This window comes from Ascaphus truei, chromosome 3, assembly GCF_040206685.1.
Source record: "Ascaphus truei isolate aAscTru1 chromosome 3, aAscTru1.hap1, whole genome shotgun sequence".
Lineage (NCBI taxonomy): Eukaryota > Metazoa > Chordata > Amphibia > Anura > Ascaphidae > Ascaphus > Ascaphus truei.
This window is the reverse complement of record NC_134485.1, coordinates 29,670,191-29,687,754: the sequence shown is the minus strand read 5'-3', so window position 1 is coordinate 29,687,754 and position 17,564 is coordinate 29,670,191. Positions and strand designations below refer to the sequence as shown.

At 43.2% G+C, this 17,564-nt stretch overlaps 1 protein-coding gene across 2 annotated transcripts in view; it reads right to left on the bottom strand.

Annotated features, from left to right (window-relative positions):
- Window positions 1-2,159: 2,159 nt before the first annotated feature.
- The window catches only part of LOC142491389 (rho guanine nucleotide exchange factor TIAM1-like), a 61,073-nt gene continuing 45,668 nt past the window's right edge, over window positions 2,160-17,564 (bottom strand). The window contains exons 12-21 of one of the 2 annotated variants that reach the window (XM_075593902.1): window positions 17,434-17,542; window positions 15,909-16,088; window positions 14,526-14,644; window positions 13,942-14,050; window positions 11,602-11,660; window positions 10,086-10,188; window positions 8,243-8,330; window positions 5,740-5,912; window positions 5,155-5,268; window positions 2,160-4,583 (exon numbers count right to left, since the gene is read on the bottom strand). In XM_075593902.1, coding sequence (XP_075450017.1) covers window positions 4,078-4,583; window positions 5,155-5,268; window positions 5,740-5,912; window positions 8,243-8,330; window positions 10,086-10,188; window positions 11,602-11,660; window positions 13,942-14,050; window positions 14,526-14,644; window positions 15,909-16,088; window positions 17,434-17,542 — 1,560 coding nt within the window. In that variant the 3' untranslated portion in view covers window positions 2,160-4,077. The remainder of the gene's footprint in view (window positions 4,584-5,154; window positions 5,269-5,739; window positions 5,913-8,242; window positions 8,331-10,085; window positions 10,189-11,601; window positions 11,661-13,941; window positions 14,051-14,525; window positions 14,645-15,908; window positions 16,089-17,433; window positions 17,543-17,564) is intronic. The other variant, XM_075593903.1, reaches the window with a different exon arrangement.

Genomic DNA, 17,564 nt, shown 5'->3' with positions numbered 1-17,564 from the left:
CTCGGGTGAGCAGCTCTCGGGCGTGCAGCTCTCGGGCGTGCAGCTCTCGGGCGTGCACCTCTCGGGCGTGCACCTCTCGGGCGAGCAGCTCTCGGGTGTGCAGCTCTCGGGTGAGCAGCTCTCGGGCGTGCAGCTCTCGGGCGTGCAGCTCTCGGGCGAGCAGCTCTCGGGCGAGCAGCTCTCGGGCGAGCAGCTCTCGGGCGAGCAGCTCTCGGGCGAGCAGCTCTCGGGTGTGCAGCTCTCGGGTGAGCAGCTCTCGGGTGAGCAGCTCTCGGGTGTGCAGCTCTCGGGTGAGCAGCTCTCGGGTGAGCAGCTCTCGGGTGAGCAGCTCTCGGGTGAGCAGCTCTCGGGTGAGCAGCTCTCGGGTGTGCAGCTCTCGGGTGTGCAGCTCTCGGGTGAGCAGCTCTCGGGTGAGCAGCTCTCGGGTGAGCAGCTCTCGGGTGTGCAGCTCTCGGGTGAGCAGCTCTCGGGTGTGCAGCTCTCGGGTGTGCAGCTCTCGGGTGTGCAGCTCTCGGGTGTGCAGCTCTCGGGTGAGCAGCTCTCGGGTGTGCAGCTCTCGGGTGAGCAGCTCTCGGGTGAGCAGCTCTCGGGTGAGCAGCTCTCGGGTGTGCAGCTCTCGGGTGAGCAGCTCTCGGGTGTGCAGCTCTCGGGTGTGCAGCTCTCGGGTGTGCAGCTCTCGGGTGAGCAGCTCTCGGGTGTGCAGCTCTCGGGTGTGCAGCTCTCGGGTGAGCAGCTCTCGGGTGTGCAGCTCTCGGGTGTGCAGCTCTCGGGTGTGCAGCTCTCGGGTGAGCAGCTCTCGGGTGAGCAGCTCTCGGGTGAGCAGCTCTCGGGTGAGCAGCTCTCGGGTGAGCAGCTCTCGGGTGTGCAGCTCTCGGGTGAGCAGCTCTCGGGTGAGCAGCTCTCGGGTGTGCAGCTCTCGGGTGAGCAGCTCTCGGGTGAGCAGCTCTCGGGTGAGCAGCTCTCGGGTGAGCAGCTCTCGGGTGAGCAGCTCTCGGGTGTGCAGCTCTCGCGTGTGCAGCTCTCGGGTGTGCAGCTCTCGCGTGTGCAGCTCTCGGGTGAGCAGCTCTCGGGTGTGCAGCTCTCGGGTGTGCAGCTCTCGGGTGTGCAGCTCTCGGGTGTGCAGCTCTCGGGTGAGCAGCTCTCGGGTGAGCAGCTCTCGGGTGTGCAGCTCTCGGGTGAGCAGCTCTCGGGTGAGCAGCTCTCGGGTGTGCAGCTCTCGGGTGTGCAGCTCTCGGGTGTGCAGCTCTCGGGTGTGCAGCTCTCGGGTGTGCAGCTCTCGGGTGAGCAGCTCTCGGGTGTGCAGCTCTCGGGTGTGCAGCTCTCGGGTGTGCAGCTCTCGGGTGTGCAGCTCTCGGGTGTGCAGCTCTCGGGTGTGCAGCTCTCGGGTGTGCAGCTCTCGCGTGTGCAGCTCTCGGGTGTGCAGCTCTCGGGTGTGCAGCTCTCGGGTGAGCAGCTCTCGGGTGAGCAGCTCTCGGGTGTGCAGCTCTCGGGTGTGCAGCTCTCGGGTGTGCAGCTCTCGGGTGAGCAGCTCTCGGGTGAGCAGCTCTCGGGTGAGCAGCTCTCGGGTGAGCAGCTCTCGGGTGAGCAGCTCTCGGGTGTGCAGCTCTCGGGTGAGCAGCTCTCGGGTGAGCAGCTCTCGGGTGAGCAGCTCTCGGGTGAGCAGCTCTCGGGTGAGCAGCTCTCGGGTGTGCAGCTCTCGCGTGTGCAGCTCTCGGGTGTGCAGCTCTCGCGTGTGCAGCTCTCGCGTGTGCAGCTCTCGGGTGTGCAGCTCTCGGGTGTGCAGCTCTCGGGTGTGCAGCTCTCGGGTGTGCAGCTCTCGGGCGAGCAGCTCTCGGGCGAGCAGCTCTCGGGTGAGCAGTTCTCGGGTGAGCAGCTCTCGGGTGAGCAGCACAGCAACATGCAATTTTATTGCAACTCAAAATAAATGTTCAAATTAGACTCATCATGGAATGACTGTGGATTTGGTAGCCAAGAACTTGTCAAAAAAAAAAAAAAAAGAGGACAACTAATTGTATGGTATGTTTTGTCTGAAGAGCTAAATGAAGTTCTCAAACGTAATGTGACTTGTACAATAATGGAATAATCTACAAGTCGGCTTTCAAGAGTTCCCATAATGCTCAGACTGCAGTTTATCCCATACACAAATGCAGAGGCTGGTGTATTTCTTTCGTATTTTATTGTTTGACGAGCATTTACAACTTTTCATTCATAGACCTAAAAACATAAAAATAGACCTTCTTTCAGCTTATAAAAGAAATATATAAGAACGTTTGACATGTCATAACAATATGTACAGAGAATGGCACCTTCAAAGCACCAGACGTTCCAGTTTTTCACAATTGACCATATTCTGCTTTGAACAGTACACTACAGGACTGTTACACCTCAAACTATTCATTGGGCCGTACACAAGTGAACTGCAGATTATATCAAATAACAATAGAGTTACAAAGGATAGAACCTTTTCCAAAGCTTGGCTTATGGATAGCGAAATTCACTGTCACACCAATCAAAAGAAGATGCACTGGGATTTCAAGCAGCAAAGAATAGCAAGGGAACAGCTGATGTTTTCTGAAATACTCTTACACATCACAATGGATCCATAGCTAGTCAAGTAAATTCCCTTTAACCCGGGGGTGAGTAACTCCAGTCTTCAAGGGACACCACCAGGTAACATTGTCAGGCTATCCCTGCTTCTGCACAGGTCTTTGACTGAGCCACCTGCGCTGAAGCAGGGATATTCTGAAAACCTGAACCTGTTGGTAGCTTTTGAGGACCGGAGTTGGCCACCCCTGTGCTAACCCCTTCCGTGCCGTATGTTCCAGTAAAATCCTGAACCCACCCTGCGCTGCACTGTACATTTCCCCTGGCGAGGAAGAGATTAAGGAGCTATTTCCAGCGAGTGATCACAACACGAAGATTTCAAATTAAAAACCCTTTTCACAACATTTTTTTTTTTTTTTTTCAAATGTGAAAAATGCAATAAAATAAAACATGTTCCATTTTCATTTCAAAAGTAGTCAAAATGCTGTATTCCAAGTCATTTACTCGGTTTTTGGTGGCTCTTAAAACAAAATTGGTCAAAGGAGAAAACATTGGAAGATGGTAACAAACCCGCACCTAGAAGCACTGGGTGCCACAAATGTACTATTAAAATAGTCTGTAATGAGTTCATTCTCACGTGTAAAGGAGTGTACGGTGTTTCTTGGTGATTGTAAGAATGACCTAAAAAACAGGATCTGTTATTTGTCGACCTACAGTATGTGTATGTCTTCATTTGAGATTCTCTTTATTAAATATATATATGCATATAAAACTACTGTGTCCTATCCCCTATGAAAGACTAGATATCTGTATTCTGTTGGTTTACAATGTAAAATGCCCCATATCCCCCTGGTGTCCCTGCATTTAAAAAGGTATAAATACAAAAAAAAAAAAAAGATATATACTTTCAAGTGTTACATTTGGGTCTCTGGTAAGAGTTTGGCATCGTTAGAATTTTCCCATGTAAAAAATTATGCATTTCAAACATGAATATTAAATAATAACCAGCAATACTCCAACAAAGAAAAACCGCTTTACAACATGAACCCGAAAGCACCCCTCAAACACTCCGAAAATACACTGCTAGTCTAACATTGAAGAGGAAAAGGATTAGGAACACTGCAATTTCATGAACAAGGAGCGAGGCAGCATGAACCAAGGACTGATTGACGTTTCACAACAGAAATCCCTTTTGTTCCTTGTGCTATAACGTTACATGATTTCAGGGACTCGGGAGGAATCCCACAAACATTTAACCTTTTCTTCTCGGCCGTACAATTACCCTTTCTGTCCAAACCCTGATTGTTTTTATAATAAATAAAAATGAATAAAAAGCCCTTCCGGCTGACCGGGAAAAGGACTGTTGGGCTTCGCGTGTGTTTTTATGGTGACCCAAATGTGGCTTGGTGACCAGTCTAGCTGCCAATGTTGTGTGTGCAAGTGTGCAGTCTAAAGGGTCACTTCCCACAGGGCATGGAGGGGGAAGGTCGTCACCTACTCGGACCTTTTATTAAAGCATGACAAGTCTCTAGTTCAGATCTCGGTGTTTAGTTTCCTGACCGGTACAAAGTCTTCACGCTTCACCCATATGACTTCCTCTGTGTGGCTTTCAATGCTGCCATTCATTGCCGAAAATGCGGTTTGTTTCTTCAGTTGAGTCATACGGGACGCATGCGTATTCAGTGTGTTATGAACTTTGCAGCCCTGCGGCTGGCTGGAGACAGAAGTGGCCTCGAGCTGCTCACTCAGATCCTTCTCCATGGGAGAGCCTCCCTTAATGGACTCGCAGTACTCATCGTCACTGCTGAGGATATCAGTCTCTTTGACATCTTCCTGCTCCTCATATTGAGCAAGGTCGAACTGCTCTTCCACCCAGCGGTCAGTGTCACCGCTGCTTGTCGTCTGCTGCGGAGGTTTGGGCTCAGTCTCTTGTTCGGGGTCCTTATCGGGGCTGGTGGAGATGATGGTGTCTGAATCAATGGTGAACCGGTTCCTCACTAGCCGTCGTCTCCTGGCAAGGGACCTGCTGGGAGCTGAAACTGCAAGAACACGTATTACGTTAGAAAAAAAAGGATGATTCTAATCTGTAAATGTCGTACATGGCGCTGCTTCAGTACAGATCTTCGACTGAGCCACTGATTGAGCCGCCTGTGCTGATGCAGGGATATCCTGAAAACCTGACTTGTTGGTAGCCCATGAGGACTGGAGTTGCCCTCCCCTGATCTATTCTCTTTAGTGGGATCCATTTAAGGACAGTACACTTAAGATCAAGACTTCTAAAAAAAAAATATATACAGTATGAAAAAGCTAAATGACTATCTCATGGACCAAATAGATTGTATACCAAGTCAGGGATTCTGTACCCTGAACTATCTGACTATGTACAGGGCAGCACATTATTAGCAACTGGTCAGTGTTAGGGCTAGAAAGGATTGGGATCATCACAGCGTGGATTGAACAGTTATTAAAGGGGTAGACATGCATAGGATTTTTTTAATTTATTTTTAAATGTAGGCGATTGATACATTTTTAAACAAAATCAGACAAGTAGAAATATTTTTATAATAAATGATTTTTACATGTATTTTTTTTTTTTTTTACAAGCTTTACCTAATCTCTTTTGTGAGGAGACTGTAAACTGTTGTACTGTATATGCTGGGACACTGTTCTTCCAAAGTCTTTCCCTTTTAATGTTTTGTTTAGCTAATGATGGCAGCACAATTACTTAAAGAGATAATGGGAAAGAACAACAATTACCGGATAACATTTGACTTAAATGGACCCAAAGAAACTCGAAACGGGCTCATTTTTACGCAGGCATTAAATAGTGAAATATGTACTTTTTGAGGTGGGGGTTTGAATCTTTTTAAAGGACATTATTACAATAAATGCGCACCCCTCCCCCCCCCTCAGAAACAAATGCGTCCCTTCTGCACTGAATTCAGGCACCACCAAGTGTGTCTTGGAGGTAACTCGTTCCCATGCAGAGGGGCCGCAAACAGGTCAGTGTCTACCACGATAGCGTTGTGGGGGGAGTCCATGCTTCCGGAACGGACTCCCCACAATGTTAATCCGTCCAGGCCGCGATCGGCCCGGGACCGCAATCGGCTGTGACAACGCGAACGGTAAGCTTTGCTACATCTGTAAGAAAATAAACCTACTGAAGACATCCGGGCAAAATGAGTGTTGCTGTACCTGCTCTGTTCATCGCTGGGCGAGCCCCCTTGAGCGCACACAGCCTCTTCCCCCCAAATGGGACGTATTGCTGGGAGTTGGGTAAACTTTCTGTTTTAAGCAGCTGTCTCCTCTGCTTGTCCCGCAGAATGGAATGCACAGCCCTCAGGAATTCCTTCTTCCCCTCCGGAGAACTGACAGGGGAAAAAACATAGGTGAGAATCCACAAAAATGGGAAACAACTGACAAAATACTGGACCAAGCTTAACTGGACCAGTGTTTTTGTAACACTAAAAATGAATCAAAATGCAATAACTAACCTAAAAAAAAATCAAAGCTACTCTATGAAAAATGTCAAGCTCGGGTCACAAATGTTTGTGCATTGTTTTGTAACTCGCAAAGAATAAAAGAAATCGGTATAAAAGGAAGTGTTAAGAAATGGTATCTGCTGCAGAATCATAAGCACATAGAGTAATAGTGTTAATAAAAAAGAAAAATGACTAATAATTAAGAGGTCTTTACTATATAAAAATAATGAAATAAATGGTGCTTTTTTTTACCCTATTAGACCCGCTGCTGCCCATCACATTGTGTTTTTTACATCATGAAGCCCATTGCGATGTTATTGTTAGAGTGTAATAGGACCCATTATTACTACATTGCAGTGGATTCACGGCTCACACAAGTGACGGAGACACTTTAAATATTGGAAAGTGCAGAAATCTATCAATTAAATTATGGTGCACAACATTTGAAAAGCCCCCAAAAATATGTAAGAGGAATTTACATCCAAGATGACATTTTCCTTTTGTAAAAATACTACACGAACAAACTATTTAGTATTTGATATAAAGACAAATAGAACCGCTCACCTATGGTAATCCTAAATGTGCATGTATGGTAATAGAAGATACAAAGTAGGTGCGGGTGGGGATAGTGACAAAACTAAGTGTTGATCCGAAGAAGGATCAAAGAAACCCCAATTATGCACTCATATATATATATATATATATATATATATATATACACACACACACACACACACACACACACACACACACACACACACACACACACACACACACACACACACACACAACAGGGAGGACTACAATGTCCCCTTCAGACAGAATATTAGTCAGGCAGTCTAGTGACTAATAGAATCAGCAGTTTAAAACCAAAAAATAACATTTTATTACATCATAGTATTATTACACAATGAAATTAAGTACTGTATATACATAGAAGATAAAATAAAATCCTCATAATGGTGTGGTAAACAATAGCTTTTGCTATTATGCATCTTTAATAAAGCATTTTTACTTGTTCAAACCAGCCTCCAGCCCTATTTTCAGCAGTGCTCTATCATTTTTTTTGCTCTATCTACCCATTGGACGGATGCACGCCACTTCCGGGATCGTCACAGACCGCGTCATTGTGAGTTATTTATGCTTACTCCAACGGGCTGATTTTCTTATGCTTATTGTGATTATAGGGGTATTTGCAGGGCTCCAGCCTATGGACTGATGGATTACCACTCTAAACTGCGTTTGTAGGGCGAGTTCTTTTATCTATGAGCTCTCTTCTATATCCATGTTGAGTGTTTTTTTCCTATTTATTTGGGTCCTGATGTTAGGCTTTTATTGTGAGCCATATACCACTTCACATGTCAATTCAGTGCTGTTTGGATATTTAAGGTCCTGGATTCTTTAGCTATATTGCTACCATTTACCTGGATATTGGAAGCGCCATCTTTGAGATTTATTTCTCATCCTTTGCTGTGTGGTAAACAATGATCATACGGGTGGTGACTGCTATTGGCTTCTGTATGTATATACTGGTATTGCAGAGTTACTGAGACAACATACCCCTGATTTGACATAATGGGGGGGGGGGGGTGGGGGGAACTCTTTTCTGTCTCTCAGGCACATCATCCTGAGAGGGATTCTGCATAGTAATTCACTTTATACGGTCTGGCTTGGAGGCTTTGCTTTGCATCATTGGGATCAATACTTGTATGTATGCGATCTGCAATGCACACACCCTTATGATCATTGTTTACCACACCATTATGGGGATTTTATTTTATCTTGTATGTATATACTTAATTTCATTGTGTAGTAATACTATCATGTAATACAATGTTATTATACCTGTATATGTATTGAGTCCATAATTGGGGTTTCTTTGATCCTTCTTCGGATCAACACCTAGATATTTAGTATTTGAGCCTGATATCTAGTAAAATCAGCAGGTTTAAAAGACTGTTCATAATAACTTCATAAAATATTTTTTTTAAAAAACAGACGAAATAGTGTACACACACACACACACACACAATCACACACACACACACACACAATCACACACACACACACACACACACACACACACACACACACAATCACACACAATCACACACACTCACACACACACACACAATCACACACACACACAATCACACACACACACACACACACACACACACACACACACACACACACACACACACACACACACTTACCTGCAACATAAGTGAAACGCCCTCTCTGGTCTCCCCTCCGATTCAGATTTCACATGCACAATCTCACACACGGAGTTGGTCTCCGCATCTGATTACAAAAATATAAAAAGGGGGAAGAAAAAAAAAAAGGTGTGAGAGAAACTTAGCATCCAGCAACTGAAGTGATTGAATTAATGAAATGACCTCCATAAAGTCGTTACTATTATTCTTTATAAACGTCTAACATAAAGGATGAGAACAGTTGAGCTAGATACTATCCGGCTACATTATACTGTATTTGTTAAATTCACAAGGATTAAGTAACAACCAAACATCCTAAAGTGAAATCCATGAGCCTCCCCCTCCCACCACCCACCACCATTCATTTCTTCACAGTGGAGTGTGGTGAATGCACAGATATATACACATGTCCAGATATACTGTATACATATCCTTCTCTTTCCTCCTCAAAGTAGCTTGGAGGTGGCAGCGGGTGTCAGGGACATGTTCAGTGGCACATGTGCTGGGAAGTTTAACCTTACTATGAAAGCTTGAACAATGCACCTGGCTAAAGTGGGAAAGGTACTCGCCAACATGCAGATGAGGCCGGCTTGGCAAGCAAGGCCTCTACCCCCAAATATAGAATACATTGTGTAAATATACATACTTAGGATAAAAACACATTCATGTGCTATTCACGTTCAGTAAGAATTGTTTTATGTAACAATGATCTCCTTTGTGTTTGATGACATTTCTCGTTCTTTGTAGGTGTGGGTGCACGGGTACTAAACAGACTATTGAACCCAAGGTTACACTATAACCAAAGTAAGCTAATAGCATCAACATACTCAGTAAGTCATATATAGAGATGTAGAGCCTTGAAGCAAGTTTATACATAAAGACAAGTATTTAAAAAAATATATATCAAATTGTAATATTTCCATGATAAAAATAAATGCAATGCAGGGTTTTGTATTATCTAAGCATCTTGTTCATGAGGAGCCTGTTTTGTGAAATCGGAAGGTAAATTGTCTATACCCACTGTCCTACTTATTCTACCTTGTAAAGTAATGGTGATGCCAATAGCCAAATACAGAAGTGTAGAACCATATTTGTTATTAAAGATAAAAATTTATTCATTTTACACAAGACACAATAAAAAGGACAAATATCAAATTAAGGACGAACAAAGCCTTCAAAAGGAAATCAAATAGATTAAAAAGTTGTGTGTCTTTTCCCACTATCTGCATAGCATGATCAACACATTAACAACAACTCCAAAATGACAAAGCAAGTGGTTAAGCAAATAATCCCACGGTCACCAAACATAAGTAAAAATGTACTGTAGATGGTTGGCTAGTTATACTACAGTAATAAACTGTACAGGCAGTCCTTGGTTATCCAACGGAATCCGTTCTGGAAGCAGCGTTGGATAGTGAAACCGTTGTAAAGTGGCGTTAATATATAAATATAATATTATAATATGTTAAACCATGTTAATCAGTGGCGGTGAGCGTTGGATAACGCATTCCGGCGTCGAAAAAATGGCCCATATGGTTGCATGGTAACACGTTGGATATGCCATTCGTTGTAAAGTGAAACGTTGGATAAAGAGGACTACCTGTACATACACCTTTCAATTGTAAAGAACAGTACGAGGTACAGTACAAAAAGTTCTAATTTAACGTATAAGTTGCTCCAAATGAAAAAATACCCATTTGTGTGTGTGTACAGTATCCTGTTGCTATATCCAGTCAGTAGAAAGAGCACATGTAACCAAAAGGGCACTTGGGACCCCAACTTCCCCCCCAGCACGGAAAGCCTTAAACAATCCACACCATATTATCAATAACGTTTCCTTTACCTGAAGTGGTCAAAGTGCGAACCTGCAGAGCCTCCGTTGGAATCATGTGACGGAAGCGAAACGGATCCCGATCCTCAAATATTGAAGCGCGGTGGGATCCACCCTAGGGAGGAAGAACATGGAGAATGAGGAAGGTGGCGTTTTGTATGGGTCCTAAATGTAACGAGCTCGCGTACGGAAAGACAAACGGCACTCCAGAAAGATGCATCTAAAAGGTGCTATGGCAGGGGTTCTCAACTCCAGTCCTCAAGAAACCCCCCCCCCCCTCCCAATAGGGCTAAGCCACTGATTGAGCCACCTGTGCTAAAGCAGGGATATCCTAAAACCTGACCTGTTGGGGACGGGGGTCTTGAGGACTGGAGTGGAGAACCCCTGTGCTAAGGTGCAGAGACTGACGTTTCAGTCTTGTCGTGGACCATCCCCGGAATGTGGATCTCTAACAGGACCGGAATGTGGATCTCTAACCCTTAGCGCCTTTTAAATATATTTTTGCAAGTCCACAGGAGTGCCGGCTTTCTTTCCGCATGACAGCTTGTCCCTCACCACGCTGGGGTTATCTGAACACCCGTGGCTGTGTACCACCGGGATTGTGAGTGCACCGTCTCTGCTTCAATTCTATCTTTAACAGACAGGATGTTGGCTCATCATGAAATGCCCACATTAAACATCCCATTTATTACACATCAGTAATGTAGGACAGTATTGAGAATAAAATGCAACCGTTCATTCTGCTGAGATATATTTTATTTTAATACTGATGCTATAGCGAGGTGGGAAGTGTCAGCGCAATGTTGACAAACTTTCCTTTGGAAAAATTTTTTTATTAAAAAATATATATATATATCTCAGGAGTTTGGTTTGAAAAAAAGAAGACAGAAAAGCAATCACCCAGTTTTATGAGATTGGTTTATTTTGGGGACTGCGCCTCTAAAGACTTCCTACTGGCGCAAAGCTAACGTGTGAGTACCAAAGATGCCGCCGATCAAGGCTGAGAAATTGCAGTCTTTAGAAAATGACAGTTTAACCCAAGACATGGATGGCTGCTCTGACACTGAAAGGATTAGGACGGCCCATACAAATGATATCCATTGGTCTCCAAAAAACAGGAGCTATTGGACGATCTAATCAAGAACAGTCTTTAGTATGAGAAAAAAGGGCAAGTGGGTTCAATTTACCCTGTTCATCTCCCTCCCCCCCGCCCAAATAAACAACCTGCAAAATCAGCAAGTGTAGATAGTACTGCAGCTTTAATATGCACGGTTTTGAATATAAGCGGATCAACGTTTTCATACCGTACAATAAGCAATAACTGTGTTAGAAGTACTAAACTATCAGCGGCACATGGCCACCTGACTATTCCATGTGACGTCTGAATCTCCCGACATTGTAGCAAAGGCAAAAACATTTAAGTGAACATTAAAATAAGATTTGACTACGGAAGGTAGCCCACGGCTGAAGGGATTTTTCACAGTATGTTCTTTCTTAAAAGTTCTTTGAAAATAAAATCAGGACTTACAAGTTTCTTCTTTTGCTTGGAGCTGTCCTTGTATACCAAGACGACTGCAGTCTTAAACACTGGAGACAAAGATATACATTTATTAAATGGTTTGTTCTTGTATAGTGCTGCTAGTTTTTTTACGTAGCGCTTTACATTTTTTTACAGACACAGTCCCGTTCCCGTGGAGCTTACAATCCATGTGTTTGGTGCCGGAGGCACAGGGAGATAAAGTGACTTGCCCAAGGTCACAAGGAGCCGACACCGGGAATTGAACCAGGCTCCACAGAGCCGTGCCCCTTCCCCCTATTGTTATTTAGCATAAAAATAGCAGATCACCATTAACATAGATTTGAAAATGTATGATTGCATCCCTTTATGGGAATGAATATTTTATACAAAATCGAGAAATTATACACAGCAAATCCCTTTGGCAAAAAAATATAAAAAATTTAAACCAAAACCTTATTTTTCACAGCCATTAAAAATGATAAACCCGGTTACTACCAGAGCGTTAAAACGTGCAGAATCCAGTGAGGGGGTTAGTTTCATTATTTCAGCGCCCTGCCAGACAACCATTAATGTTTCTCTATCACCTTTAAATTACTTCACTGGTTAAACCGGCAGGTGGAAAACGAACACCGCTACAATGCCCAGTCACCCGCTACCAGGATTACTGTATCCCCCGATAGGGTGACACCCTGTTATTTTCCAGCGTCAGAAGGAATAACGTGACCAGAAAAGAATGGAAAATAAATGGACTTCTGTGGCTGAATTAAACACGGGTAAGTTATGCCAGGCTGCATGTTAAGCCATTCCTTTCTAGTTTGTTTGATGCATCATAACACCACTTATGGGAGACACTGACTCATTCTGTAGGATTCTTTCATTACACAGAGCTAGAACAGCTGAACACGTACACGTACACGTATGCCAGTGCGTCAAACACCTTTCCAGCGAGATTTTATTGTCAAGCTGACCCTGGACCTGCTAAGGGAAATGTCTTTTTATCTTATTGTTTGAACCACTGTTTCCTGCCCATTGATGATAATCAGCTGATACGCAACACTCATTTTAGGGTCTCTAAATAAGCCTGATTTCTGTCCTATAGTTTATAGCAACGCTCAATGCCAGGCCTCAAGAACCCCCAACAGGTCAGGGTTTCAGGATATTTCTGCTTCAGCACAGGTGGCTCAGTCGAAGACAACACCGCGTGTGCTGAAGCAGGGATATCCTGAAAACCTGACCTGTTGGGGTGGCCTTGAGGACTGGAGTTGAGCACCCCAGGTCTACATCCCAACCCCCACCCCTCCCCCCAACCCCTCCCACACCTGGATCACAATACTACTGCAAATTCCTTTTATGAAATGTAACTGTGCCTTCAGCCTACATTCTCTACCGATTTTCAAAACAATGACTCACAGTAAAAACCATTAAACCATTCTCCAACATTGTCACCCACACCACCGGGTATCAAGAAACAATGGGAGGTAACAATGACGTGGACAAGCCAACTTCCAAGTATCCCCCCCACCCACAATCACAGTGTTCCTTTCCCAAATTATAACAAACCAGAAAAATTTACATTTTAGGAACATACGTGTCCAGAGACATCATAAAAAGATACACAGCTTTATCTTATAAAAAAGTTATCTAAAATTCGCAGGAAAAAAATTAAATATTTATTTCTGTAGAGCATATAACAGATGCAGCTGGAAATGTAATGATTAAATAAGCAACAACTTCATTAATGTCATTTTTTCTATTTGGAAGCATTACAAAATTATAATATATGGAAATAAAAACAAAAGTATGCAACCTATATAGCCCAGGTTCTATGTACAAGCTACCCGTCTATCTGAACATGTTTCTCACCCCTACCACATGCAGCACTTATCATCCGAGATCTGACTCCAAAAGACTGTTCATGGTCCCAAGGCTCAACAAAGAATCCGACCGCTCCTCTTTCTCTTACCGTGCACCCCAAAACTGGAACAATCTACCGGAGACTCTCACAGCCACCACCAGTCTAAGTTCTTTCAAAACTAAAGCTGTCTCACATTTTAATCTGATCTGTAACTTTTACAGACGCCTATAACATATATTATCTTCAACTGTGCATGCAATGTCTTGTATATAATGTATAACCCTGCTCACTTAATGTAACTAAATATTTGTAACCATGTTTCGGTCATCATAACTCTGTTCCCCGGACATACTTGAAATGGAGAGGTAACAATGTATTATTACTTCCCGGTAAAACATTTTATAAATAAATGTATGCAGTAAAACAGCCACCACGAGAGGTGGTTTTGGGTCAGACACACAGGATTTAGTTACATTTTTTCTGACAATACATACCAAATGTTGCTAACTCAGGGTCCTTTTTCCACTTTCCCAATGATGCTGGGGGATTCAGCCATATCACGGTGTTGTGCAAAAATAAGTCTCCCATAGACAGGTCTGCAACCTGCAACACAACACACACACTCATCCTGTGAGGCCTTTACATTCCCAAGACACACAATCTTAAATACATTTAATTTACATTCAAAACAGTTTTCAACCATAAAAGGCATTTTTATTTACATGTGGTGCAACACACAAGAGAAATAACAGCATCCATTCACATTGGAGTTGCATAATATAAGAGTCAATGTTATACTATCACACGGTCAAAGCACTTATCCCAAAGGAGACATCACTAAGGACTTGTAATAAAGTTTCACTGGAAGACCAAGGATGAGATTTCCCAAGCTGTGCTAAACCATAATACACCTTATAGCCCGTTCACTTAGGCAATAATTTGCCTTGAGGCCCTATATCTTGATATCTAAAGAGAATAATAATGGTTGACCCCATCAGTATGTGCCTGCACAGTGCATCTGTGAAACAATCAGCCAACTATTAAAAAACAAAATGCATCTTCACGCCGGGGTCATTACCTCTTTTACTTCCCCAGTCTGTTCGGCTATGAGCTGATCAAACACGGCTCCGTATTCTTCATGGATTTTCTGCATTTCATTGATATGACTCGCCACTTTGTTCATTGTTTTGATAGCCACTACGGAACACAGCAAAGACAAAATTAAGCGTTAGGCCTCAGGGAGTGAAAGATCTCAACACTCATTTACGCTGAGCACTGAAGTTCATATAGCTGCCTTCCATACGAAATGCCCTTTCATTTTTTATTAAAGCTTACAAGAAAATGGGAGTGATTCACCGTCCATGACTGTGCCCGTTATTATACTGGGTGTCCACTGGTCATGGAGATATTAACCTGCCATTAGTAAATCTAAAGTAGCTGAAAGTCAATTTCTCTCTCCTGTGTTGGGTGCATAGATGGATTTCTTTGGAATTGGGCAGCTCTCTGAGCAATTACATACCATTTCACATCATTTAATTGAGGCTTTCATTCGGCAGGAAACTAGAATATATATATAGATATACACACAAACAAACACCACAAACAAATAGTAGCGCGAGTAGTGTTTAAATATGTGAATGGTGATTTAAGGGGGTGATATAATATACAAGAATCTAATGAGAATGTACGTGATGTGGTAAACAGTGAATGATAAAGGTGACACAATAAACAATTGTGATAAATTATATCAGACCAATCCCAATGTTGATGAGAAAAATGTCCACTCTCAGAACACAGTCCTTATGGAGTAAACAAGCTTCTTAAGTGATCTAGCCTGATCACAAGATAACCTACAAGACAAAAGAGAAAAGAAGTGCCAGCTCCATAGCATAATACTGTAAATACAAGGTATTTATTATAACATTGAGTAATCACCAGGACTTGCACTCACTGGATACCTGTTGTTTCTTGTCTAAGCGACACTTGCATTCACCGTCCCCCAGCAATCAGCGTCCACACACAGATTGTCGCAAATGAATGAGTTTTTACCCACTATGTGAGTACAAGCCCTGGTGACTACTCCATGTTATAATAAATACCTTTTATTTACAGTATTATGCTATGGAGCTAGAACTTCTTTTCTCTTTTGTTATATATATATATATATATATATATATATATATAATTGCCCCTGCAGATGTGAATGGATTTCTGGAGGTAGTTTCAAGAGATGGGATAAAGTGTCCTTGTTGGTTAAGTTGCCATGGCACCATGTATGTCAAGCACCATAGAAAATTTGTATTGAGCGCGCTGTCTCTCCAAACGACCCCCCCTCTCATGGCTACCCGGTGTCACCCCGCAGCTCCCAATCTCCCGTGATCAGCGGGGCATAATCAGCAATACAAAAAACAAAAATAGGAGCGCATGAAAATTCATTTTTTTTTTATGTCAAGCACCATACCATCAAGGTGGTAATGTTCTTCACTCTCGGCGTCGGTCAGAGAATAGAGCTCTTTCAGGAGCAGAGGGTATTTCAGGATGCGCTGGATGGGTTTGATCAGGTAAGACTCCAGCGTTGAGGAGTGCTGCTGCTTGGGGTTCTGAGCATCCAGGAACGCTTTGAAGTTGGAATCTGCCTTTGCTGCAAGAGAAACCGTTGAAGGATTTAGATTTCCAGAATGTAGATTTCATTGTAATTCAAAAAATGAACCCTTGGCAGTCACAGTGACAGAAGTATTAACTTTGTCTACTCTACGCTAACAAATCACACTCTAGAAGTTATCAAAAACGTTGTCAATGCGTCTAATACAGTCTGAGAACACACACTTTGAGAAAGGCTCCACTGGAAGCCAAAACTTTGAATTGAAATAAAATCAGATTATTTAGCATCATGGAGTGCCTGCCTCTTTGTCCTATGCTCGACACCCAAATGTATCTAGGCAGCTTGCACCCAACACTTAACTCTTTCGTTATGTGTGTACCCACTTTCTCCCTATATACACACAATATCTCTCTCTCTCTCTCTCTCTCTCTCTCTCTCTCTCTCTCGATATATATATCTCCATACATACACACATACAGACATAAAATAGAAGCTTTTCTATAGCTATTCCTACTGTATGTAGTAATAAATGGCTAACCCTCCTCACAGAAGGAAATATAAAAGTGAAGTTTGCTGCATTTTTATTTAAACTATTCTAAGCCATTGATTAGTGAAATGAACCTGTCACATAAAATCCTCCTCTCTGCATAATGCCTTCATTTAATGTAGCATGTAGTATTTAACACAGTTAGGGGGGGGGGGGGGGAATCCTCATTTAAGATGGGAGATAACATTGGGTACGAGCAAATGTATTATTCATGTGTTCGGGGGGCATTCCAAGCACCCACTTGCAAGGTCAGCATGCACACGTAACTAATCGTTACGTTGGAATTCACAAACACTGTATACGATCTTCAAACCAAAGTGGCTTTTCAAATATTTATTAACTAATAAAAAATGCTTGGCTGCAACCTACTTTTATCAAGTTTGTGCTGCTATGTTAAATACAGATTTACAATGGCAAGCAGAATATATATACCAGGTACATCTTTACACTGAACTTCCCTTCCCCACCCCACTCTCCCCCCAGAATTAACAGCAACCCCCCCCCCCCCCCCCAACATACAAACACTAGCTAAATCTACCATGCTGATTTTGTATACAAAATGCTGATTTTTGTATTTTTGTATAAGGTAGCAACGGGCTGATCAGCTGTAATTATTAAAGGAATCCAATAATGTGTTCTGGGTCTATGTAAGAAATGCTACCTTCATCATGTCGCCAGCAAGGAGATTGTGAGATACGGATAAGAGGTCGCTACAGTATGTCACCATTTTGTAAATGCACAGGGGGTGCAGGCAGTGGCCTCTTACATGCATGTACGGACCATTTGAACGCACTACCCCTGCGTTTTCTACATTTGCAGAAAAAGGACCCCCCTTACCTTTGACTAGTACTTTTGGAACTTTCGTGTGGCTGGCACAAAAGGCGCTGTACAGCTTAAACCTGTCAGCATAATACAGGAAGGATCCACCCAGGGAGAACAGCACTTTCTGCAAGTCAGAACAAAAATCC